The 26,660-nt window shown below is 43.5% G+C and overlaps 1 protein-coding gene across 5 annotated transcripts; it reads left to right on the forward strand.

Moving 5' to 3' along the window:
- The first annotated feature begins 1,859 nt into the window (after positions 1-1,859).
- Positions 1,860-26,660, forward strand: NAAA (N-acylethanolamine acid amidase). 5 transcript variants are annotated; one of them, XR_009008441.1, is made up of 11 exons: positions 1,860-2,136; positions 2,785-2,949; positions 5,453-5,579; positions 9,213-9,303; positions 13,193-13,269; positions 17,634-17,806; positions 17,965-18,027; positions 18,558-18,631; positions 18,778-18,844; positions 20,182-20,210; positions 24,134-24,243. XR_009008441.1 is itself a non-coding variant. In XM_007165558.3 (11 exons), exons 1-10 carry the CDS (start codon positions 1,937-1,939, stop codon positions 24,207-24,209), a joined length of 1,068 nt encoding a protein of 355 aa, XP_007165620.2. In that variant the 5' UTR covers positions 1,861-1,936; the 3' UTR covers positions 24,210-24,242; positions 26,407-26,660. The 5 variants fall into 5 exon arrangements, 3 of the variants coding, with proteins under 3 accessions (XP_057403332.1, XP_007165620.2, XP_028022052.2); XR_009008440.1 differs by lacking the exon at positions 18,558-18,631 and adding an exon at positions 20,798-20,973; XM_007165558.3 differs by lacking the exon at positions 18,558-18,631 and adding an exon at positions 26,407-26,660 and having other exon boundaries at positions 1,861-2,136; positions 24,134-24,242.

The raw sequence follows: 26,660 nt of genomic DNA on the forward strand, positions 1-26,660 counted from the left end.
ATTTTTATCTTTTTACTATCACTCTTGAAGTGACAGGAAGTCACTTTTTTTTTTTTTTTTTAATGCAAGCACATCTCTTTGAACCCAACTAATCTGTTTGCTCCCTTGGTGATTCTCTCAATGCACCTATGGTTTAAGCAGGCAACTGCTGTTACTCAGGCTTTGCAAATGAGCAAATTAACACCTGGGTCTTAAATTTTACAGAAAGACCAGGAAGAAATGGGAACAGAGGCTTGAAACTTTAGCCCAGTGACATGTAAGCCACAAAAATGGGAAAACTCAGTGGAATCTAAAATATAACACAAATGAACCTATCTACGAAACAGAACTAGAGAACAGATTTGTGGTTGCCAGGAGGAGGGTGCAGGAAGGATGGATTAGGAGTTTGGGGATTAGCAGATGAAAACTATTATATATAGGATGGATAAACAACAAGGTCCTACTGTATAGCACAGGGAACTATATTCAATATCCTGTGATAAACCATAATGGAAAGGAATATAAAAAAGCATATATATATACGTGTGTAACTGAATCACTTTGTTGTACAGCATAAATTAACACATTATAAATCAACTATACTTCAATTTAAAGAATGGGAAAAAATCAGAGGTAGTGATGGTGTATTCTAGTTGGGGGAGGGGGCTGAAAAAAGCAAACTTTCCAAGTTTCCCCTACACACTCTACCTACGGACGACCGTGCTAACCATTAAAGAATGTTCCAGCCTTATTAAGTCTGGTGATTTTCCTGAGCCTAACACCTTCTGTCTCCCATACTGGGAACGCGAAAAGGTGAGGCTCTTCAGGTCAATGATTGTGAAGGTGGAATTTGGATTCTGACAGTCTGGCTTTGAGGCTAGCTCACCAGCGATGTGACCTCGGGCAAATTACGTAACACTCCTCATCAGGAAAACAGGGATGAGTCAGGAGAACGTTATCTTCTGGCTTGTTTTGATGGTCAAATGAGACAGAGTGGGCAAAACACTCTGCACGTAAATGTTAGCTACCTTTTTAGCTTTTTTAAAGAAACTGAAAAGTGGGACTGCTGAACTGAAAAAGCTCTCCTTCCCCTTATAAAATCCAGATTAAACCTTTGAAGAATTTAAATAAGAGCAAATGAGGGCTTCCCTGGTGGCACAGTGGTTGAGAATCCGCCTGCCAATGCAGGAGACACAGGTTCGAGCCCTGGCCCGGGAAGATCCCACATGCTGCGGAGGAATTAAGCCCGTGTGCCACAACTACTGAGCCTGTGCTCTAGATCCCACGAGCCACAACTACTGAGCCCGCATGCCACAACTACTGAAGCCCACGTGCCTAGAGCCCGTGCTCCGCAACGAGAAGCCACCGCAATGAGAAGCCCGCGCACCGCAAGGAAGAGTAGCCCCCGCTCTCCGCAACTGGAGAAAGCCCGCATGCAGCAACGAAGACCCAACACAGCCAAACATAAATAAATAAATTAATTAATTAAAAAGAAAAAAAAAAAAGATCAAATGAGGCGGGGGTGGGAGGGCCCTTCCTATCGCAATAGGACTCTGCTGCCTCCCTCTTCGCCGCTGAAAACCATTTTCATAAACGCCCTCCAGGCCGCCGATTACGCTCTCTCGGCCCACGTGGGTGGGATGGGGCGGAGAGTGGGGGGCGAGAAGCTGGCTGCCGCATTTAGCGCCGCCGGGGGACCCGGAGCAGGGCGGCACCCTTGGCCGGGGGCGGGGGCGTGGCACGCAGGCACTGGGGCGAGAAGCGCAGATGCTGGACTTGGGGAGGCGGCTCCCCTCACCGTTCCGGGTCCCGGGTGACCAGGCGGGCCAAGCGGCGCACGGGCTCCGCCTCCAGCCCTCCCGGCTCCGCCCAAGCTCCTCCTCTTCCTCCTCGTCCTCCAGCGCTTCCCCAGGGCGCGGGCAGCTGCTGCCGGGGTCCAATTGTGGCCGCACGAGTTATGAGAGCCGCCGGTCTGAGTGCGCGCACGGCGCTGGCTCTGCTGCTGCTGGCCGGGGCCGGGCTGTCGGCCGCCGCCTCGTCCCTCGCCCCGCCGCTCTTCAACGTGAGCCTGGACGCGGCCCCCGAGCTGCGCTGGCTGCCAATGCTGCAGCACTTCGACCGCGACTTCTTGCGCGCCGCTATGGCGCGTATCATCGGGTGAGCGCAGGACAGGGGGAGCGGGCGGGGGTCGGAGGGCGGCAAAGCCCGGACGCTTGCTGCGCAATGTGCGTCAAACTGAGATTCGTGACCCCTCCCCTCCCTCTCGGACAGCCTTGCCCTCCACCCCATGCCGCTCACCCCGGGCGTCTGGCGTGTGCAGGGGTGGCGGGGACCAGAGCTGGCATTTGCTAGTGCCCCAGGCAGCGCCGGGGTTGGGGATGATCCCGCGCAGCTGGTTTGACTTTCAAGTTCGGTGTCTCCAGTGGCACGCCAGTCCACCAGCCATTCCGGATCAGGGTGGCGCGCGGGTTGTCGCCCGGGCCGTCGCCCCGGCTGGCTGCTCAGCTACCGAGTAGGGGACGCAGCCCCGCACCCCTAGCAGGCCTCGTGGGCCCCCAGGCCCACCCTTTTGGGGGCCACTCTCGGTCGCCTTACTTCCCTCTCTCGGAGTGTTCTTCTCTCTTCTGGACGCTGCGTTTTGGGTGATGCCGGCTGGACCTGGACTGAGCTCTCTGGGTAAGCGAGGCACCTAGAACTCACCCCTAAGGATGAGAGCTTCAGGTACCCCCTCCTCCAGTACACACATACTCGCACCCCTCCGAACCTCTGAGCAGATCATACACTCTCGTGGTTCTTCCTTTCTAGGGATAATGTCCCCAAGTGGGTCCTCGGATTGATCCGAAAGGCGGTCTGGGAGCTGGAGCTCTTCCTGCCCCAGCCCTTCACCGACGAGATCCGCGGCCAGTGCGACGCCCTGAACTTCAACCTGGCCGACTGCATCCTCCTTAACCTGGCCTACGAGTCCACCGCGTGAGTGCCCCGCGCTAGCGCGGATTAATTTGAGACTTGACCCAGATTCCTGCCGCATCTGAGTGGAAGGAGACATGTTGTCAGTGTAATGAAAGCAGGGTGGTGACCGGGCTGCCCAGAAACCTCCAGTGCTTCCTCTTTGCTTCTCTGGGTAAAGCTGAGCAGCAGATTTTGAGTTTCGAGAAGGGAAAGCAGCTTCTCTGACCTCAACGCTGAACCGTTCCTCTACCTGAAGTCCCCTTTTCTCCCTTCACCAATCCAGGTGGCATCCCACTTTTGAAACTCTGCTCAACATGTACTCTCCCAGGAAGGTCTTGGAATAATCCCACTCAAGTTAACCCAATGACTGCCCAGCCTTATAATGCGGGGGCTGTCCCAGCATTCATTTGTCCCCCTGCATTTAACTTTCCATGTTCATCATGGCTAGCGATCATGATTCCTCTTTATGAGCCTGTTGCCTCCAGCTCTGGGGTCACAGGCTACACTGTTCTGGCTAGTAGGGGCAGCCAGTATTTGGTACCTGGAGTGGGCATGATCAGCTGTGGCATACACAGGGGAAAGCAATATGGAGTGTGTGGTTGATCCCAGGCAAAGTGCAGGGAGAGCCTCAAGTCTGTTGGCTCAGTAACAGGTCCTGCAATTAAGAGAGATTTGACTTGGTTTCTGTCTTCAGGACTTACTGTTTTGCCACCAGACCAGACTCATTAGTAACATCTTTTAGATACTTATAGCTTCTCGCTGCCGAAAGATGTTTAAAAAAATTTTTTTTCCTGTGGATAATGAAACTTTACTGCCTGCTGGCATCTTCCCAGAACATCTAGGTAGAGTAGGTTAAGAAGCACTGTGACTGCCGTCCTCTTCAGGGAAATGTTTTAAGACGCAGATAAGACACAGATGTATTAAAGTGCCTTTCAATTGACCTAAGTTAATTTTGCCATTCCTCGTCTCCTACCCCCATCTTTTTCCTATTCTGACATGTGGTTTTCTCAAGGAAAAAATCAATTTATTTTCATTTTCATTTTCCTCTTCCTTTGTTGGAGTCACTATATTCAAATCAACTAAAGCAAAAATTCTAGTAAAAAAATTCTAACTTTTGGATTTGATATTAAGGTATATACTGAATCGCCTGGCAAGAAAAAGCACCATCAGACTCCACTAGCGTTAACAAAGGAAATGTTTTGTCCTCACTTCTGGTATAAGGCTTTTTGAATCAGATTAAGTAAGACTAGCGATGCTTTATTGAGCCTACTGGGTATGAGGCACTGGAGATTGTATTACCTTTTGTGATGTGGAAACCAAGCCTCAAAGGGGACAATTTGCTGAAGATCAGGTGCATGGTGAGCGGTCAGAGTTGCTGCTAAAAGCACGTGTCCCCAGCACAATGCAGTGCGTCTCCCAAAGCAGAGCCCGGCTCCCTAGTTGTTCCCTGTGCTTGTGGGCCACCTCACACCAAAACATTTGGGCATGACATGAAAGAATTGTTGTCTCGCCAGTTTTGAAAAATCACCTTTGAGAGTCTACAAACTTTGCTTTAGCTACTTCCAGTGTTTGATCAGTTTGCTTCTTGACGTGAACTCTTTGAAAATCAGAGACCTTGGAAAAAATTAAAACCTGACCAAGCTTCCTTTTTTAAACAAACAGAAAAGGAGGTAACATTTGTTTTCTCTTAATTATAAAGATAATATGTAATCATAGAAAATTAGTAAATACAGAAAAGTATAAAGAAAATTAACCACAATCCTGTTACTCAGAAATGACTACCCATCCTTCAGGATATTTCATGTGTGCACGTGTGTGTGTGTGTGTGTGTACATATCTTTCCCCTGTCCCAGAATTGGACATGATGTATTGAAATATTTTTCACATAACATTACATATTCTCAGAGAATATGGACCTTTAGACATCTTAACAAACCTCTTCGTCTTTTCCTCAAAATACATCTCTCTGGCTAGGAGTTCTTAAAAGATCCTTTTCTCTTATTAGCTCTCTGCAGGGAGCTTTAAGGGGGACAGGAAAAGTGCCAAGCCCCTAAATAGTTCACCCTTTTTCCAAGGAGACAAAGTGAAACAATTTGTGGAGCAAAATGGTTAGCTGCCATGGTGCTTGCTCTGAGAAATCCAGAGAAGAGAAAGTTGAGCTTGAGCCAGCCTTGAATGGTGTATTAAATAGACTACATACTGCCAAGCACAGGACTAAGCAAAGTTCAGTGAACTCGCTGAGCCCAGAATGAGTCCGTTTCAGATTTAGATTTAGGATGAAATTCGCATTCAGTATGTTTTCAATGTCCTGTGTGCTGAGGGCAGAGGTCTAGTAACACTGAACAAACGCTGTTGAGTTGTGTCCAGTTGTCTTTTTCATCTTGAATTATGATCCACAGGGATTATATAGCATATGTGTCTGTTATAAGGAAGAAAACTGTTTTACTTTGAGGACTTATTTTTTAAATGAAAAACTCGTTTCCTTTTTCTCGTTCACTTATGTTGAATTTTTCCCTTTTCCCAGATTCTGCACCAGTATTGTGGCTCAGGACTCCAAAGGCAACGTTTATCATGGCCGGAATCTGGATTACTCTTTTGGAAATATCTTACGCAATTTGACAGTGGATGTGCAGTTCATAAAGAATGGGCAGGTATAGTCCGTACGGTGTGAGATTCAGAAATCAGAGAGACTTGCTAACCCAAGTTAGCCGTCACTTGGATGGTCTGCAGCTTAACTGTGTTATCAATTTAAGATACAAAAAACATCAACCTCCTGGAAAAACAAAACCACAAGAGAGATTTACATCAAGTATGCTTGTAGAAACAAGGGTCATTTATTATTATTGAGAATCTACTTACAGAGGTCAGTCAGTTTTCCCTAGGGAAATTTCTATGGGTGTATGATCGGTCTCCACTTATGATGCTAAATCAGCTCTTTGCTTTCCCACGTTCAGGCTGCTTCTAGAATAGAGGGGCTGGGTAGTGTAATGTCTAGCAACACCTAATTTTGGGATATGACAGTGCTGGGTTTGAAGTTTGCTTCTGTCACTTCCTTTGTGAACTTGGGAAATTACTTAAACCCATTTTGCAGATTATAGCCCAGAGAGGTTAATAACTACTTTATGGATATAGTTATAAAGGTTAAATGAAGTAATCTATGCAAAGCATATGGTAGATGCTTGATAAATCGTGGCCAAATAATAAATGGTCCTTCACTCTAAAAGTATAATTGACCCACACTACTCTTATTTTTGATCTTTAAGAAATTATACTTATACATCATTTTATTTTCATCATAGTTCCTTTAAAAGTACAACCTAGTATGTACTATTGTATTGTCACATTTCTGTGTAAATATCTAGAGAGATAGCAGAAATCAATGTTCATTGTGTACACAAAGCATGTCATTGCCATGAAACAGAACAGAGAATGCAAAAGTCAGATCTTGGCTTTGGGGGGACACTGTTTAAGGACTTTATTTCATTTGTTCTTTGCATTTGGGGGTTGAGTCACATATACTAGAAACTCATTTACTAAATACTCAGTTGGTCGTCTGCTTTTACAAACAAAAACTTTCTCATAAAACGTTCAAACAGTACAGAAATATTTAAGGTGAATGTTTCTCCTTTCCCAATTTCATTCCTTTACTTCACCGCTATTACCAATTTAATTTGTAGCTGAAGATTTACTTCAAAAATGGTTTTAAGTGGTAGCAATGACAGAATATCCATGAAAATAAATTCTGAAAGGACATCTACTAAAATGTTAGTAATTATTACTGAATAATAATAGGGGACAATAATTATTTTTAGTACCTTATGCTTTTCTCCATTATTCTACAATGAGCAAAAATTCTTAAAAATCGACAAAATATTAAATGCAATAAAAATAATTTCAGCTGTTCCCTCTAGACTCACCCTAACTAACAGGTGTTGCTTCATTTGTTTCTGTTGCTCCTGGAGCTCTCATGGGAAATGGTCTATTGGTATGGCTTATCTGGGTGCTCAGGCTATTATTACCGAATTTAACAGTTTACACTTGGGTATTCTTTCTGCTGAGGGCTCATGGCTAATAAATTGCTTTGCTAAATTAAGAACAGGTTATTCATCCAATAATTAAGCTCTTAGTCTTACCTAGTGTTCATAGTTTTAAAAGTATTTTCAGATACAGGACCTCCTTTGATCTTCATGATAGCCCTGCGAGGCAGGCTCAAGTCAACATTTGTATCCTCATTTTTCAGATGAAAGGGCCGAGACTTACAGAGACTAACTTGCTCCACATCACACGAGGAGATGAGGCAGAGGTGGGACAAAACCCAGGCCTTCAGCCTTCAAGTAGCTGTCTCCCCAAAACTCAGATTGTAAATTAGAGTCTCCTGCCCCAGCTAGGGCTTTGTTTATGTTAACTGACCTGGCACAGACGGTTGGAAAGCATAGACATTTAGAAATACAGTTTTTCAGAGCTACAAAGTACAATATCGTACAAATAATATCTTATAATTATTTGTAGTTACATGTTATAAAATATCTTGGAAACTACCAGGGATTTTGATTTTTGCAACTTTAATTTGCTGCTCTTCAAGAGTAACACCGATGTGAGGGTTGGTTTGCCATGTGAATGAAGTGACTGTGTGATTACTTTTTCCCTATAGTTAAGTTTTATAAGGGCTTTAGTAGTGAGGTAGACTTATTCCCGTTTTACTGCCATGAATGGAAATGGGGAGAATTCATGGAAGACCCTCACTGAGTCTCGGGGAAGAGGTCATTTATGAAATTAAGACCATTGCATTTTCCCCTTGTAATTTAGCCACTTTATTTTACAACCAGACGAGGTAGAAATAAACAATTAAATGAAAAGTTACTGACTTAAAATTCAACTTTCTAGGAAAAAAGTAAGCTAGGCCCGTTCATTTCTCAAAATACAAAAGTATTAGTTCATCTTTACTGAACCATGTGAGCTGGGTGTCTGGTATCTGAAATAACTGATAGAGTTTGTTTTTCTCCTCAGGGATATAGTGGTGTCTTGTAATCATTAGAGTTCATTTCCTTCAATTAAAGTGGGAGCAAAGCAAAAAAAAAAAAAAAAAAGAAAGAAAGAAAAAAAAAAGTGGGTGTGATCCCTACAACTCATGGAATAATCATGAGGATTAAACGAAGGATGTATGTAAAAGAATTTTTTAATATTTAAAATTTAAATTTGATTTTTACTGACAAACAGTCTCACTTGTTTCCCCTTACTTCACAGAGCTTGTAAGATGCATGATATTAATCTCTTATAATCGAGTCAACATAAGTTTTTAAATGGAAGCCCACTTGCTACTTCTAGGATGGAGCTTCTTAACTTTTTTCTGCGAGGAGCCCTTTGGTGAAGCTTATTGATCCCTTCTCAAAATAATGTTTCATAAATACATAAAATAAAATTCATGAGATTGCAAAGAAACCAGTTATGTTGAAATACAGCCGTTTCAATATTATACTTTTTCTTAACACATTAACTGGTAAAATTTAGCAGTGGGTCTAGAAACTACCATAAATTCAGAGTAGTGATAAGTATGAATGATATTTCAAGATACGCATGTATACCATATCAACATAGGTATGATGCCATTATGTATGTGAAAATACTTGAACTTCTCCTGGTGATGGAGTCACAGGCATTGCTATGACTACATGAGTTCTTGCATGCATTCATTACAGAGGGAGTAAAATTTCAGTTAGAGGCTAGTGAAAATAAAGATGCACCTTTTTGGGCTTCCCTGGTGGCGCAGTGGTTGAGAATCTGCCTGCCAACGCAGGGGACACGGGTTCGAGCCCTGGTCTGGGAAGATCCCACGTGCCGCGGAGCAACTAGGCCCGTGAGCCACAATTATTGAGCCTGCGCGTCTGGAGCCTGTGCTGCACAACAGGAGAGGCCGCGATGGTGAGAGGCCTGCGCACCGCGATGAAGAGTGGCCCCCACTTGCCGCAACTAGAGAAAGCCCTCGCACAGAAACAGAGACCCAACACAGCCATAAATAAATAAATAAATAAAAAAGACTTTCTCTCTATTAAAAAAGAAAAAAAAGATGCACCTTTTTTTTTTTCCATCCGAGGTCACAGATCCACTGACTTCTATCCATGGACCCCCAAAGTTAAATCTTCTAGAAGGCTATTTCAGAGTTTTTATTCTATTATGTTGGAACTTATAAGAAAAAAAAAAAATCCATGAAACTGGGGGACAAAACAGGTGATTTCAATGTACATTTGGTTGGAGTGTTGAGATGATGCCTTACCTCTTGATTTCAGATCGCCTTCACGGGAACCACCTTTATTGGCTACGTAGGATTATGGACCGGTCAGAGTCCGCACAAGTTTACCGTTTCTGGCGACGAACGAGGTAATCAAAACAAACTCCCAAGCACTTTTAGCCCTATCCCTGTTCAGTTTTATGCACGTACTTCATTCACTCACCCAACAGAACATATGGAACACCTTCTACGCTACATGCTTCCATTCTAGTGGGGGAAGGTGGGCAGTGTGCAAGTAAGCAATGAAGATTATTTCAGCTAGTGATAAATGCTACCAAGAAAGTAAAACAGGAAGATGTGATAGAGAATGAAGGAGGACATGCAGCAGGTAGTGCAAGGTCAAGGAAGGCCTGACTCACATGATCCAGGTGTGCAGAAGCTGGGGGAGGACCATTCCTGGTGGATTCCAGAAACAAAAGACTGTGTAATGTGGTTACAGGATGGAGTAAGTGGGGAGTGACAGTAGAGACAGAGAGGAAGGCTGAGGCCATGGTGCAGGGTCATGAGGAAGAGTTTGGGTTTTAAACAAAATGGAAGCCCTAGGAAGATCTTAGGCCAGGGAGTGAACAGATCTGTTTTACCTTTATATTCTTAACTATCATTTGGCTGCTTTGATCATGTTGGGTTAAGATGGAAGCAGAAGACTGTCTGGAAGCTATTGCAGTAATCAGAGGATATATGGTGGCATTATACAAGTAAAACACTTTAAGGTTTTCTGTGCACTTACTCCTAAGTTTTCTCATTAGACCCTCACAACAGTCCTGTTAGATAGGCTGGGCTGATATTATTATTATTATTATTATTATTTTGGGCTGATATTATTAACTGCATCCATTATGCAAAGGTGGAAACTAAGGCTACAAGATGAAAGGACAGCTAGTTGATGGGAGAGATGGTTCTCAAATTGATCTCCTGGCTCCTTGCCTGGTTGCTCTATTAAATAACCCCACTGCCATCCCCTAAATCTCAGGGGATACCACTCAGTTTCCCAATATGTGGGAAACCCTGAGATAAGCCAGCTCTGGTCTCTGTCCTCAGGAATTGCAACTGAATAAAGGAGAAAGGCAGGTACATGGAGTCTCTTAAAGTGTAGTGTTGGTCATCTGATGAACCCCTGATCAACTTCTTGTTTCCTTTGATGTATTCTTATCTTTTTACATAGGCTGGACCAGGAGGATGCTGGTTAAGGATATATCAATGTCCAAGGGACTCAGTTCTTTATCCTCATGTATTTCTTCATCATTTTCTCAAATGTCAGCTATGAGTGAGACTAATTCTCAACCAGTGGTACCCAAACCACAGCATGACAGTTACTGAAGTTTTACAGAGAATGACTGTAAACATGTGTAAACAGAAGGGGCTTTGTTTCCATCATTTTGTGACTCAAATTATTTAACTGATAGTTATGGTATGAGCAGTTTAAAAATAACTGAATTATTCTTTTACATACACATTTAATTAAGTACTGTCAAATTTCTTTAAAAAATTTTTTTAAACCTTAAGCTAAGGAAAACTAGTTATATCTTTAGTCTGCGAAGACTGAGTTAAAATGCCTGAACGATAAAATAACATCTCTTCATTAATAGCGATAACTAAGATCTTCAATTAAGTTTCTGGATATTATGGAGAGGGCCAACAGTGCCTTTAGTATATGAATAAGGGTAAGAAAAGGAGGAGGACTAACAAATGGCATAGAGTGTGGGAGACCTAACCACCTGCGGATAAGATCGCAGACCCCAGAGCCAGGCTGCCTGGGTTTATACCTTGGTGCTGTCACTTGCTCGCTGGTGATCATGACCAAGGTGCTTAACCTTTCTGTGCTTCAGTTTCCTCATCTGAAAAACAGAGACGATAATAGCCACTGTAAGGATGAAATGAGTTCATGTATGTAAGGTGTACCTTCATGTATGTAAGGTATCTAGAGCAATGCCCGGCACAGAGCAAGGGCCATAGACGTATTTGTCATTGTTGTCACCTCTCTGGGCTGGCCCTCTTCTGAGCCCCAGATTGAAGTGTCCAACTACCTGCTCAGCATCTCCACGTTGATGTCTCCTGGGCATCCCAAACTTAACATGTTCAAGCACATCTCTTGCTCTTTTCTTTTCCCCTTTTCCTGCCCTTACTCCTCCTCCACCCAAAGTTACACCTCTCCTAATTTTCCATGTCTCAGGGAATGGCACTTCTCCTCAACCAATTGCTACCAGGAGAATTCTTTGACCCCTCGGTCCCTAAGTTTTGTCAGCTCTACCCCGAAAACGAGACTCTCCCTGTCCATTCTCTCCACCTTCCCTGCTAGGCTGTCACACCTGTTGCTGCCTAGCTGTCCATCTGATCTCCCCACTACTGTTCTCACCCTCCTGTACTTTCTCCACCCTGCAGCTGCATGATCAGGTTGTTCCCTTGCTTAAAGTCTACCATGACTTTCCATTTCTTCTTTTTTTTTTTTTTTTTAATATTTATTTATTTATTTATTGGCTGCGTAGTTGAGGCACACGGGATCTTTTGTTGCAGCGTGTGGGCTCTTTGTTGTGGTACGCGGGCTTCTCTCTAGTTGTGATGCACGGGCTCCAGAGCCCACGGGCTCAGTAGTTGCAGCGCACGGGCTTAGTTGCCCCACGACATGTGGGATCTTAGTTCCCTGACCAGGGATCAAACTGGCGTCCCCTGCATTGCAAGGCGGATTCTCAACCACTGGACCACCAGGGAAGTCCCTGACTTTCCATTTCACGTGACAAATCCAGAGCCCTGACTCTGACCTCAAAACTCTATGTGATCACCTCCAGCACCTCATTTTATGCTTCTCCTTCTCCCTCACTCCACCTGAACCTCACTGGCGTTCTTTGTTTTCTTGACATCTGCCAAGCTTGTCCCTGCCTTAGGCTTGACACCTATGCCTTCTGTCTGGAATGCTCTACCCGCCTTAGCTAGATGTCCACAACTCAGAGGGGCTATCCTTACGCTCCTCTCAGAGGAGTCCTCTCTTGTCACTCATGATTACATTATTGTTTTACTTTATTATGGTTATCAAAACCTTGTTATTTAATGGTACACTAGTTTCTTCTGGTTACTGTTAAATTCCAAGGGTCTGGACCAAGTCTGGATATGGTGGCTAGTAGATGCTTATTTCTTGAATGAAATGCTTATTTCTTGAATGAAAATTTTTCTTTGGAAATAAATCCCCTACAGATAATTTTAAAGATGTTAAAAAGCATTAAAAAAAAAAAGAGTCCAAATCTTACTTAAAGTTCTGAAATATATACGTGCTCTACAGTCTTCCAAATACTATGTTTTTATATAAATTTATTTATTTTTGGCTGCTTTGGGTCTTTGTTGCTGCGCCCGGGTTCTCTAGTTGTGGCAAGCGGGAGCTACTCTTTGTTGCAGTGCACAGGCTTCTCATTGTGGTGGCATCTCTTGTTGCAGAGCACAGGCTCTTGGCGCGCAGGCTTCAGTAGTTGTGGCTCGCGGGCTCTAGCGCAGGCTCAGTAGTTGTGGCGCACAGGCTTAGCTGCTCCGCTCCAGGTGGGATCTTCCCAGACCAGACTCAAACCTCTGTCCCCTGCATTGGCAGGCGGATTCTTAACCACTGCGCCACCAGGGAAGCCCTTCCAAATACTATTGAGTCACTTTTCTTATTAGCTACATAATTTCATTTTGCATGAAGTAATATAATAGAATGATTTCCATTAACATAATTATCATTGTTTCCAGGTAAAAGACTACATATATACACACACACACATATGAAATACATATATACATACATATACACTCACACATATACATATACATGTTTATATGTTGCCATGAAATTTGGGCTTCATCTTTGAAAACTGGTTGCTAATAAAATCACTCTTCATCCACCACCATTTCTCCCGCATCAACTTGTACTATGGGAAAGAAACAAGATTTAGGAATTTTAAAACGTGGCTCTGGGGCAACAATTCGAGCATATACTTATTGTTCCATCCTTGGCAGATAAAGGCTGGTGGTGGGAGAATATGATTGCTGCCCTTTTTCAGAGACACTCACCGGTCAGCTGGCTTATCCGCACTGTGAGTATTTTTACTGTCGAGCCCACCTCACCCTAATGTCATGTTCTAAACTGTGTTCATGTTGTGATGCTGTGTCATTTAACAACGCTGTTTTTAATGTAAGAAGCTCCTGACAAGAATAAGCATTTAAAGGTTTACAAAATGCTTATCACCTTTTTTGATAATAAGTACCAAAGATAAAGCGGGACACTAGTTAAAGTGTTAAGGACAGATTTTTATCAGTAGTATAATATTGCAATAGGGAAAAGTGTCCAGCGTGAATGGAACTTAACTTCTACTTGACTGAGTATTTTAAAGGGAGAATGAGGGAATAAGGAGCGGGTGAGGGGAGCACAGTAGAGTCAGAGAAGTGAAAAATTAGCAAAAGTAGAAAGGAGGGAGTTGTCCATGTGAAGTAAGTCAGCCTCCTACCCTCCCGCAGAGACTGGGACATAGGGGCCCTATCTTCAGGTATTAGCTGTAAATTCTTTGGGAAGCCTTGAGTTTTTTCAGGCAGGCACTATAAGGGTGCTACGGTGGTCATCGTAGGAATGCGGCCTTGAGCTGTCAGAAGCTGTGATAGTGTTTGTCCAAGTCTTTATAGGCTGAGGTTAAGGCATAGTTGAGAAGAGGGCTCCAGGAGCCTGGATAGAGTTCGGTCAAGAAGAGGATCTTTGTCATAGGCTAGAGTTTTCCGCAATAGCTGATTGAGATAAAAGACGATATGTTTTTCTACAGATATGGATGTGCCCTCCTTTTAGAATCTCCAGTTGCAGAAAGTATCTGAATTAGCAAAACAAATGCATTAGAAGGTAGCTCTACGCACAACAAAAGGAACATCAGCTTTAGGTTCGCTCTTAGTCAGCAGGGTTCCAGGCCACGTATAACTTGTACTCTGACCACAGAAAGCACATCTTCAGGAACACATCTCTGGTGAAAGGATCTGGCCCTGCCTGGGTTTAGCCTTTTTGGCCCTTCCTTGTCCTGCTCTAAATGATCAAGCCCCTGTGGGCTTGAAATTCTCCTAAACTTTTTTTTTATATAAATTTTTTTTATGTATTTACTTTTGGCTGTGTTGGGTCTTCATTGCTGTGTACGGGCTTTCTCTAGTTGCGACGAGCGGGGGCTAGTCTTCGTTGCGGTGCACGGGCTTCTCATTGCGGTGGCTTTTCTTGTTGCGGAGCACGGGCTCTAGGCGCACGGGCTTCAGTAGTTGCAGCACACGGGCTCAGTAGTTGTGGCTCGTGGGCTCTAGAGCACAGGCTCAGTAGTTGTGGTACACGGGCTTAGTTGCTCTGCGGCATGTGGGATCTTCCCGGACCAGGGCTCGAACCCGTGTCCCCTGCATTGGCAGGCAGATTCTCAACCACTGCGCCACCAGGGAAGCCCTCTCCTAAACATTTTACTTAAATATTCCCTAAAGATGTTGACAAACTATGCATCCTTCACATATTTTTAAAGATGACTTCTAAAGTATTTCATCATAAGATTAAAAAGCTGCAGAAATCCAGTGTATTGTACGTGTTGACATTTAAAAATAAAACTGTAACTTAAAATCTATCCAGGGGAGGGACTTCCCTGGTGGTCCAGTGGTTGAGACTCTGCACTCCCAGTGCAGGCGGTCCGGCTTCGATCCCTGGTCAGGGAACTAGATCCCACATGCCACAACTAAAGATCCCACATGCCGCAACTGAAGATCCCACGTGCCACAACTAAGATCTGGTGCAGCCACACAAATCAATCAATCAATCAACCAGTCTATCCAGGGGAATCTAAACACCAGTGATTTAAAAAAAATTTTAGATATAATTTACATACAATGAAATGCACAGATATTAAGGGTTTAGTTCAGTGTGTTTTGACAATTTTACACACTCATTTATCCATCCATGTAACCACCAACAAAACAAGATATAGAATGTATCAACTGAAAAAAAAAATGCACCATATGAGAGCTGTGAGTTAAGTTTTATTTGGGGCAAGATGAGGACTATAGCCCGGGAGACAGCATTTCACCTAGCTCTGAGAAACTGCTTCAGAGAGGTAGGGGGAGAGAGAGGTCAGTGTTATATCTGATTTTAGTGAAGAGGGTGAGTGTAGTCAGGCACACATTTTGGCTGAGGCTCACTGCTAGTCATGAGGAGCAGATGTCGCCATTAATGATTTTAGCGCTTTTCTAGGTAGGAGGAGATGAAAGAATTGGGCTGATAAAACCTTCTCCTGAAAATATCTAACTGTCTGAAGACCTGTTCCGCCAGTTTTTCCCAGAGCGCAGAGTGCCTCATTCCTGATCTCTCCACCCTGAACTCCTTTCAGGATGTGTTGAAGGTCAGCGACTGCAGTGGCTAGTGACCTAATCCTTGTGGAGGCAGATGGCAAGTGACCATGTTTAGTTGGCCGACATTTCCAAATGTCCCTGGAAATTTCCCTAGTGCTCCTTTCCAGTCAATTTCTAACCTCCTCCGACACCCAACCTCCCCCGAGTCACCGCTCTGACTTCTATCACTATAGGAAGTTCTGCCTGTTCTAGAATTCATATACATGAAATCATAGTATATGGACTCTTTTTCTTTCACTCAGCATAATGTTTTTCAGATTCATCCTTGTTTGTATTACTAGCTCATTCCTTTTTTTTTTATTGAAGAAGATTCAATTGTATGAGTATACCACAGTTTATCCATTTTATTGTTGATAGGCATTGGGTTGTTTCCAGTTTGGGGCTATTGTGAATAAGGCTGCTGTAGAAATTCTTGTACAAGTCTTTTTGTAAACATATATCCATTTCAGTTGGTTATGAAGTACTTAAGAGTGGAATTGTTGGGTCATAAGGTAGACATATATTTAACTGAGGTAATGCCATACAAGTCACATGCCATACAATTCATCTATCTAAAGTATACAACTCACTGGTTTTTAGTGTACTTACAGAGTTGTGCAGCCATCACTACAATCAGTTTTAGAACTTCTTCATTTCCCTAAAGGGAAACCCTGTACTCATTAGCAGTCACTGCCCATTTTCTCCATTCCCTGAGATAGATAAGGTACCTGTCTCCCCCTGAGTGTGCCGCTTGGGTGAATGAAATCAGGCACCACTGCCTCCAGTATTTCTTACTGATGTTCTTTTGCATTGTTCTCATAGAATTCTGTTAGAGGCGATGAATTCTTAGATAGTAGTTGGGGGATGCTATAGGTGACATAATCCAAAAACTATTCCATCACTCCTATTGCCTCACTTATAATTTTGCTGAGTTTAGAACAAACCAACTCAAGTCTAACTACCCCACCCTAACGGCGATATGTATAAGGCAGGGAACAGTCCACAGAGCTTGCCGTGGTTAATGGTTTATGGTGTTGGACGATGGCACCTTTGCAGACACCAATGTTTTGGATCGTTCTTTTGTTTGACCCTCACCCCGCCCTTGACACTGTGCTTCGGCACTATTCAGGACGGGTGAGCATGATGGCTCTACTTTCCAAAAGTGGTGGAAGAGTGTTGGTGAAGGTAGAGGTGGGAGGGGCTGGCCCTCTACCCAGGACGTTCTCGAGCAGATGAGCTTGAGGAAGGAGCACATGTGGAAGCTGAATATTTGGAAAGTGACCCCCTTAACCGTCCATGCTGCAGACCTATGCAAGTGTTGATGAAGCCCAGTTCAGCTCGATGTTCTAATGCAGCACGCTGTCTTTCATCTCCAGCCCTTTGCCAGTCTGTTCCATTGAGCTACAACTCTCTTCCCCACGCCCACTCCCAACCCCACAACCACCGTTTTCTCTGGTCTGACTTCTGTTTGTCTCTCTGACCTCAGCTCATGGGACACCTCCCTGAGGGGCCTTCTCAATGGCCTGGGTAAGGATGGGTCCCCTGCTGTGACGTCCACAGCCTCTCCTTCTCCTGTGTTGACACTCGTTACGTTGTGTCACTATTGCCTGTTGACTTTACTTTCATCTTTGGAAGTTTGGGGAGAGCAAGGACGGGGTCCATCGTATTCACGGCTCTGTTCCCACACCAGCACAGTGCCTAGCACGTAGCAGGTATTCAAGAAATATCTGCTAAAAGAACAAATGAATGAAGAAACATGGGGAGATCTTTGCGAGGGTGATCTGCCTCGAAATCATGCAGCCTGTGTTTGGTGAGCCAGGTCTCTCACCAAAGAGAACTTGTCAAAGTTCTCTTCTTTTGTGAGAAAAACCCTGCTGCTGTTGGCTTTCCATCGAGGCTTCTTCCATCTCAGGAGCCCTGATGACAAGAGAATGAGGTCAGAGCAGTTCAAGATTATAGCCATGGCTTAATATAGCAGGAGAATGTGCTTTGGACCATCTGTCCATCAGTTGGTGTGGATAACTGCCACGTATGATGATGCTAATGCAGGTTTGTTTTTTTTGTTCAGACCCTGAGTGAATCAGAAAACTTTGAAGCAGCTGTTTACAAATTGGCCAAGACTCCCCTTATTGCTGATGTTTATTACATTGTTGGTGGCACATACCCCCGGGAGGGAGTGGTCATCACAAGGAACAGAGATGGCCCAGCAGACATATGGCCTCTAGATCCTTTAAATGGAGCGTGAGTAGAATTAAAGGCTCTGGTCATTTTGTATCAGTAATCTTTTTTTTTTTTTCTTTAATTGGTGAAACTAGAGGTATTTTTTATTTTTCTGTACTTTTTCTTTAGCTGTGTCCCAAATGACCTTGGCTAAGACAAGATGATGTGCTGTGTTGCAGGTGGTTCCGAGTTGAGACAAATTATGACCATTGGAAGCCAGTGCCTAAGAGAGATGACCGAAGGTAGTCTCTAAACACTTTCTGGTTTGCAGTGTTTTCTTGTGGTCAGGAGAATGTGCCCCTCTTGCTACGGGAACTGGAGGGGATTATAGGTGCTGTCCCCTCCCAGAAAATGTACCTTAGCCCTTGGCCAGGATGGGAGAGTGTGGTATGTGGTGGAGAGCATGGCAAGGAGTTTCTTGGCAGATGGCTGGGTGTTGGGAAGACAAGGTTGGTTCTGGCCTCAGGGTCAGGAGTTCTAGATTCCACCCCTAGCTCTGCTGATGATTCACTGGGTGGCCTCTTGGGCCTCTGTTCACCCATCTGTAAAAGGAAAGGATGGAACAAGGTTCATAGTTTTCTATGTAAGACTTTTTGGGAAGGAAAACATTTCCCTGCACTTAAATAAATAAACTGTTTGGGGGCTTTAATTTCCCTTCTAATTTTGAATATTCTATAATTATAAGTTAGTGCGTCCCCAAAAGGCAAGTAGTTATATATTTTTCCTTGGCTTTACTGACCCGTGTGTTTGGTGGCAACTGTTCAATTCACAGAAAACATTTTCATCATCCTGGCTTCCTTGAGCAGACGGGGTTGAATTAATTCCACCATGGTGGTTTGAGACAAGGTAGCAAACATGCATGGGGGCCAGAATCTGTTTGGGGGAAAGGGAGGTAATGAGGCTAGACCTTGCCTTGAACCTCCCAAAATGAGAGCTTGTGGGATTCAGAGTTTCCTGAAGTGCCAAGTGACCTTTGACCATTGTCCTTACAGAACACCTGCCATCAAAGCTCTTAATGCCACGGGCCAGGCAAACCTCAGCCTGGAGACGCTCTTTCAGGTAACTTGTGTCACAATGTCCAGCTTTTACCCAGGATGTTTGGTGTCTTTCTCAATAGTGATTTTAAAAAAAAATTCTTCTGAAATCAAGCAATATTGAAGTAGAAGTTTTACCTGGTTGAAAACATTTAAAAGAAAAACATTTTCTGAACTTGTAACCATTTAGGTTAAAGTATCATCTTCATCTGAGTTTTTCTGCATGTTAAAAAAAAAAAAAGCATAGTTATAACGTGTTCATTTGTTTAAAAGAAGAAAAAGAGAAAGGTTCCAAAAGTCTAACTCTGTCACCCCAAGAGACACCAAAGTGTTCAGTGGTTATTTTATTCCTATTGATATTATGCGCGTATTTCTCCTACCTTTTAATAGTCTTTTATTTATTATTATTATTATTATTTTACTGAGGTATAGTTGATGTACAATGTTACATAAATTTCAGGTGTACAACATAGTGATTTACAATTTTTAAAGGTTATATTCCATTTATGATTATTATAAGATATTGGCTGTATCTCCCTTGTTGTACCATATAACATATTTGTAGCTAATTTTATACACAGTAGTTTTGTTTTTGGTTTTTTTTGGCTGTGTTGGGTCTTTGTTGCTGTGCGCGGGCTTTCTCTATTTGCGGCGAGCGGGGGCTACTCTTCGTTGTGGTGCGCAGGCTTCTCATTGCAGTGGCTTCTCTTGTTGCAGAGCACGGGCTCTAGGGCACATGGACGTCAGTAGTTGTGGCACGTGGGCTCAGTAGTTGCGGCTCGCGGGCTCTAGAGCGCAGGCTTAGTAGTTGTGGCACATGGGCTTAGTTGCTCCGTGGCATGTGGGATCTTCCCAGACCAGGTGTCGAACCCGTGTCCCCCGCATTGGCAGGCAGATTCTTAACCACTGCGCCACCAGGGAAGTCCCTATACATAGTAGTTTGTATCTCTTAATCCCATACCCCTAATTTGCCCCTCCCCTCCTCCTTCTCTCCCACTAGTTTGTTCTCTATATCTGTGAGTCTGTTTCTGTTTGCTATATACATTCATTTGTATTGTTTTTTAGATTCCACATATAAGTGATAGCATACAGCATTTGTCTTTCTCTGTCTGACTTACTTCACTAAGCATATTGCCCTCCAAGTCCATCCATGTTGTGTAAATGGCAAAATTTCATTCTTTTTTGTGGCTGAGTAATATTCCATTGTATATATGTACCACATCTTCTTTATCCATTCATCTGTTGATGGACACTTAGGTTGCTTCCGTATCTTGGCTGTTGTGAATAGTGCTGCTGTGAACATTGGGGTGCATGAATCTTTTCGAATTTCTAATCATTTTGAATATGATTTCTCCTATGCAGGTTTTGTCAGTGTTTCCGGTTTATAACAAGTAAGTGACATGTTAAGCACGTCTGTTCATACATCACCCTGGCACAGTAGACTCTCTCCTGCACTCTTTGGCTTGGCAGGGATCTGAGGGCTCCCACAGAGCAGGTTTTCTAGGTGCTGTGGATCCAGCCGTGACAAAACAGACTCTTTGCTCTGCTGGGACCAGCATTCTACTGGCAGGGAGGGACAGATAAACCAATGTAGCAAAAGTCAGGTGAGGAGTCCATGGGGAAAAACAAAGGGGAGGAGGATAGAGTGATCTGGAAGGAGGAGGGCATGACATGCTTATCCTAAATCCGTCTGCTAGCTGGAGACCACCTTCGCTGCTTGCGAGCTCCTTAACTTCACTGTTAGTACTAAGCTTTAGATACCTTAGGCTTTCCTTTATCTTCCCGGGGAGTTTCTGCTACCCCCGTGCTCATTTCACAGTTGATTCCGTGCCTGAGTTAATGTTTCTCTTGTAGCCTGTGCCCTTGATAGTAGCATTCTGTGAGCAATGGCTTCTCGGGTCTACAGCCTGGGATTTTACCCACCTCCTTTTTTTTTGACGTGAACCGCTGGGCCGGCCTGCCACTGCCACTGCCACAGGAAGCTGTTAGTTAAACTTGAGACGCAGACCCCACCAAACTTGTACAGGAAGCTCTGAAGGTCCGCCGTCACCATCACAGCATGGCTGAATAGGCCAAGAGCCTGCACTTCATGGCCGCATACCGCTCAAGGTGTTGCCTGATTGCCTTCTCTGTGCCCAAGACCAGCTCAGTGAGGTAGGGCCTAAAATAGAAGAGGACGCAAGTCATCACAGAGTCTTATCTCCTTCTTTTACCTCCATAAATTCCAAAACCCAGCATTTCCTACTTCCTCTTCATCCTTACTTCTTCAAGGCAAGAATATCAAAAATGATATTCTTCAATAAATAGCCTAATATGGATAAAACTTGTAAAGGGATTTTTAGTTTCAAATACCCAATTGATTTTTTTCTTTGAAATGATCCTCTTTCACACAAATATAAAACAGTAGTTTTCCTGACGGCCTCTAGATTAACTTTTGTATATTTGGGTGCTCTAAGATTCCTTAGGTACAATGACATTTTCAAAACTGGTGTTACTCCGTTCACTTTGCACTGTAATAGGAATATATCTCTTTGAAATTTTCTTCTTTAAGTATGTCCAGATAAAACGATTATTGCTAAAAAATTAATTCCATAAACGATATTCTAACAGCCAAAACAATCTTCTACAGAAAAGCAAATCAGTATTTTCCCACTCTAACAAATGAGCTAGTTGGGTCACAAATGATACCCAGCACTATGCTAGTGAACTAGTTCTTTGAGGGCAGAGAGAGCAAAAACAAACAAAAGACTCCTGATTTGTAGCATTTATTGATTTCCTTGGTGTAAATACTCACCCTGGCCTATTTCAAGCTTACAGTTGGCTCATAAACTTCCTGCATATTTAGCCATTGACTCTCACCAGCCTGTAGGAGTTAGCTCCAACTCACCATTACCCTTTCCAGATGGGCACAATTTTGCCTTTTTAATAGTCATTTAAAAAATAGTTAACCTATTTTTTTGTTCTTATAGTTTTTAAAATATTTATATAAATGATAAATATTTTGTTTAAAGATTAATAGTATAATCAAATAGTTTTTATATTTATTTTAATAAAGCATTTTCTGTACTGTGAGCAGCCCTTATAATTTTAAATAGCTGCATCATAACCAATTGAATGTAGTATAATTGAATTAAAGATTCTCCAGTTGTTAGTTTTTCCTCTATTAAAACTCTGAAATAAATATATTTGTACATTTCCCCCCTGTTTTTGTATTATTTTCCTTGGCTGAATTCCCAGAAGTAGGATTACTGAGTTAAAGGCTATGAATGTTTAAATGGCAAATGTTTTGTTGAAATAGAATTGTCAGAAGTTATAAACAGTTTACCAAGAAGCATTTTTCTTTATTGTATAATTGAAAACCCAAGAGGATCTACATTTAAATGATTATCACCAGTGAACCAAAAATAACACAGATCCCTGACTCTCAGGCCTTTTACATGTAATGATTACCATCAGCTACGTCTGTTCAGTGTGTGAGGTTAATATTCAGAAATGTCTGAACAGAAGCAAGGAGCTCTATGCTGCCCCCTTGTGCTGTGCTACAAAATTACAGTCCCCTGCAGTGGAGCTCCAATACTAAAACAGTGATGGAGAACAGAATTATGACTAAAGGGCTTCCCTGGTGGTGCAGTGGTTAAGAATCCACCTGCCAATGCAAGGGACACGGGTTTGAGCCCTGGTCCGGGAAGATCCCACATGCCACGGAGCAACTAAACCCCTGCACCACAACTACTGAGCCTGCACTCTAGAGCCCATGAGCCACAACTACTGAACCCGCGTGCCACAACTACTGAAGCCCTCACACCTAGAGCCCATGCTTCACAGTAAGAGAAGCCACCGCAACGAGAAGCTGGCAACGAAGAGTAGCCCACGCTCGCCGCAACTAGAGAAAGCCCGCGCGCAGCAATGAAGACCCAACGCAGCCAAAAATAAATAAATTTTTAAAAAAATTAAAAAAAAATAATTATGACTAAAGTAAATAAGCAGCTGAGGTCCTGTTCAGGGAACCTTCGTTCCCCTTGGACAAGCTTTGCATGTTCTCATAGTGCTGTCTTCAGCCCAGTGTTTGATTCAGCTGTGGGGTGCCAGTGCCTGTTCCTAAACCGCCCCACTCCCAGTGCTTTGAGCAGGCATCCCAGCTGGTGTCTGGGGCAAAAGGTAGTTGAAGGGAGTGAAGGGTAGGAGCCTCAGTGTGTATGTGCATGCGTATGTGCATGTGCACAAGTTATTTGGGTCTCTTGCTCTGCAGAATGTTGAGTAAGTGACATTGTACTTTTCATCCTTAGATCTGGGCCAGTGGGCCCCCTGTCTTGATCCCTGAGCTTTCGGGGCCCCACTCTGGCCTTCCTCTGACTCTCCCATGATATAAGGAATCCACTCAGAGTCTGGCCCAAGTACCCAGAACCCTGGAATTCTCGTCCTGAACAGCACCCAAGCCATTTCCAGGGCCTGTGTGGTCCGCTTCCCTGGGTGGTGTTCTCCTGATGGCGGTGTGCAGCCGTCCTGGACGTCCTGTGCCTGGTGGTGGCCAAGGGATGGCTGTTTGCTGGGGGTGGTGCATGAAGCCTAGATGAGTGTCCACATATGTGCTATTTGTGGGATAGGCAGAGCAGGGCTGCAGGCCAAGGCCAGCTCTCCCTCATTGCCACAGTGTGGAACTCTGGGGAGTCTGAGAACTTTGAACTTGGCCTTCCACAGTGTTGTCAAAATAGGAAAGAACACTTTGTGTGGTTGCTTGAATTATAACTTTTAAATAGCCTGACATATGTGGGTCTCTATTTGTATTCTTGTCCTGGGTCCCAAGTATGAGGAAAAGAGCTTGGGTTTGTTGTTGTTTTTTTTTAAATTATTTTGTGTCCCTCATGACTTTTAAAGAGGGCTCTTTTTTTTTTTTAATTTATTTTATTTATTTATTTTTGGCTGCGTTGGGTCTTTGTTGCTGTGCGTGGGCTTTCTCTAGTTGTGGTGAGTGGGGGCTACTCTTCATTGTGGTGTGCAGGCTTCTCATTGTGGTGGCTTCTCTTGTTGTGGAGCACCGGCTCTAGGCGCACGGGCTCAGTAGTTGTGGCACGTGGGCTTCAGTAGTTGTGGCTCGCGGGCTCTAGAGCGCAGGCTCAGTAGTTGTGGCACACGGGCTTAGTTGCTCCGCGGCATGTGGGATCTTCCCGGACCAGGGCTCGAACCCGTGTCCCCTGCCTTGTCAGGTGGATTCTTAACCACTGCGCCAGCAGGGAAGCCGAGCTTGGGATTTTTTTTCCCCTCTTTGGAATATTAGAGAAAATGATGTATATGTTAAAATTCCTCTCATTTTCAGCTACACAGTTTATACTACGGTAATGAGTGCTGCCAGCCCAGACAAGTACATGACTAGGATCAGAAACCCGAGTTAAAAGCAGAAGAATGAATTCACCTATGCTATGAAGGTTTGCTAAAGTATTTTTTTTTGGGGAGGGCAGCGGTTAGGGATGGGGGAAGGAGGACATAGGCTGGTATTTCTCCTAGAAGATAGCAGCATCCTTAACATTTATACATACATAATATTTTCTGACAGGCATTGAGTGTATGATTGTTACTTGTGTCATGTTAATGTCACTCTTAAGTATTTATTTTGAATTGTACGTATGAAAGCTAGTCTTCTGGTGCTCAGTGCCCTTTGCCCCTGATTAAAACCTGCTTTCAGGGTAAAGCGTTACCTCTTCACTTACGCAGAGGGACAAATGCCTGGTAAGACTTATGTGTCTCCAAAGTCACAGTGAGGCAGACCCAGCTCCTTTGCAGGATCAGACAGACACTGAAGGACCAAGGACACTCAAAATTTATTTCAGGCATCAGTGAGGCCATAGGTGAGAGGAAAGACATGAGGAAAAAAGCAGGAGTCCTTTCTGCTGTCCCTAAAATCAAACCATCTCGGCAGCCACCTATTGACAGGACACCTTTTCCTATTGCAGGGATCTCCTGGAGTTTATAAACCGAGCTTGATGTTTTGTTCATTCACTTATGGGGATGTTTAAAATCAGTGTTTAAATTAAGCGCATTTTTTTTTTCCTTACAGATGATCTTTTTAAATGAAATTTTTGAAGAGCTGCACTTTAAAAAATAAAGTGAAAAGATTATATTTTATGACCAATACAGGCTCTTTCCTCATTAAGCTTTTCAACCTTGTGAAGTGGGGGCAGGAGAATCAGTTTGGAGCGTGTTGTGGTAAAGTGGGTAATAGCTGTCCTCATTCACCTTCCTTCAGGGTTTGCCTTGACCATCTCTCAGCTTCTTCTGTTCTGGCTTTAACAACTCAAAGATAATCGGTCTCAGAGGGCGAGCCACATCCTCGGGCTTTATTCCCAGCTTCTCACCATTACTTATAGCTATTTTGTCATACCTCAGTTTATAAAGAAATGAGCGGGCAAGACCTCTTTGTTCATTATGAAGTGCTTCTGGAAGAGTCTGCCAAACTTAAATAAAATTAACAACAATTATTATTAAGCAAAGATGAGTTTAGCAGGGGGAATAGCAGAGGAATTACAGTTCGGGACAAGCAAACCATGGCGAACCATAGGCAAATCTGAGGAACCAAGGGAAGGTTAGCTTTTATTGGAATCTGGGAGGATACCGGGGAGTGTTGTTTTGAACAAAAGTTCATTAGAGGAGAACAAGAGTTCAGGGTTGTTGCAGTTTCACATTGGTTGCAAGTGATGGTCAGTTTGCTGTTACTGAGAAATGCAAAAATCTTTCTTCCTGTTGGCTGTGTAAGTTGAAACCAAGGGTAAGAACTCTCCTTTCGTGGCTTTCCCACTCCACTTAAAATCAAGTATGCTTTATCCATTGTCACATTTCTCCCTTTTGATCAAGATCTTTCTCTGAAAGCATAACTGATGCAGCATCAGGTTGGTTTTTTTTTGGTTGAAATATTTTTGTCTGTGTCCCTCATTGCTGGGAAGGACCTTTCCTGGGAGTTATGTTGGGGGGAAAGAGCAAGTAGCATTTGGAAACCGCAGGGCCACATTTGAGCAACAAGGAAGGTAGAAGGAGGAGCTCTCAGGAGTCTCCCATTCTTAAATTGTGTCTTATCAAGGTTGTAAGCCTTGGAGATCATCTCAAAGCACTGAGCTGACATAATACTGTTTGGTGCATCATTTCTGCAGATGTTTGACGGGCAACAGGTACAAAGTTTTAAAATGATTATACAAGTCAAAATTAAAAGTAATATGACAAATCCAGTTTGTATAATTGTCCTAAAGATTGAAGGACCATGGGGAATCAGGTGAAACTTGTAATCAGTGTACTTGTTCCCTGATTTTATGTAATTGAGTTTCTCCTTCCCCAGAGAAAATTATCCATGTGCAACAAGTTGTTCTTGCTGCCAGCATATACTACCTTGTTCTGCTAGGAGTTAGCTAAGGGCAATTTGACTAATACCACTTTAGCTAAGGAATTGTGGAATTAATTAAAGAAACCTCAGCTAAAATTGGAGTGGAGACAGACCTGTAGGGGGGAGTCCCCCGACCAGTGCATCATCGATTACTCCAAACAGGAAGAGATATGCGCCTATATCTCAGACAGGAAGGTGTTGCCTACTCTACTATCCAACAGGAAGAAGAAAATTCTCCGTCTGATGACAGCCCAGCCAATCAGACTGTAGCTGCCCAACCAATGAGAAGCCTCCATACTTTGGACTCCTAGCCTCCTCCAGTGAACTCTTTCATTATTACAGTCCGTCCCAACTCCCTCTTTTCCCTATGAAAGCAAACTCCTCCTTCCTGTTTTCTGGATTTGCCTGTGGTCTGCCATAGTTTGCATATCCTGAATTGTAATTCCTATGGCTATTCCCAAATAAACTTGCTTTT

The sequence above is a fragment of the Balaenoptera acutorostrata genome, chromosome 5, assembly GCF_949987535.1.
Source record: "Balaenoptera acutorostrata chromosome 5, mBalAcu1.1, whole genome shotgun sequence".
Lineage (NCBI taxonomy): Eukaryota > Metazoa > Chordata > Mammalia > Artiodactyla > Balaenopteridae > Balaenoptera > Balaenoptera acutorostrata.

Excerpts from the sequence above, each read along its gene's own strand:
- NAAA (XM_007165558.3), top strand. The coding sequence starts at position 1,937 with ATGAGAGCCGCCGGTCTGAGTGCGCGCACGGCGCTGGCTCTGCTGCTG. Across the intron at positions 2,950-5,452 it reads CTGGCCTACGAGTCCACCGC|ATTCTGCACCAGTATTGTGG; the intron begins GTGAGTGCCCCG and ends CCCTTTTCCCAG. Across the intron at positions 13,270-17,633 it reads TCAGCTGGCTTATCCGCACT|ACCCTGAGTGAATCAGAAAA; the intron begins GTGAGTATTTTT and ends TTTTTTGTTCAG.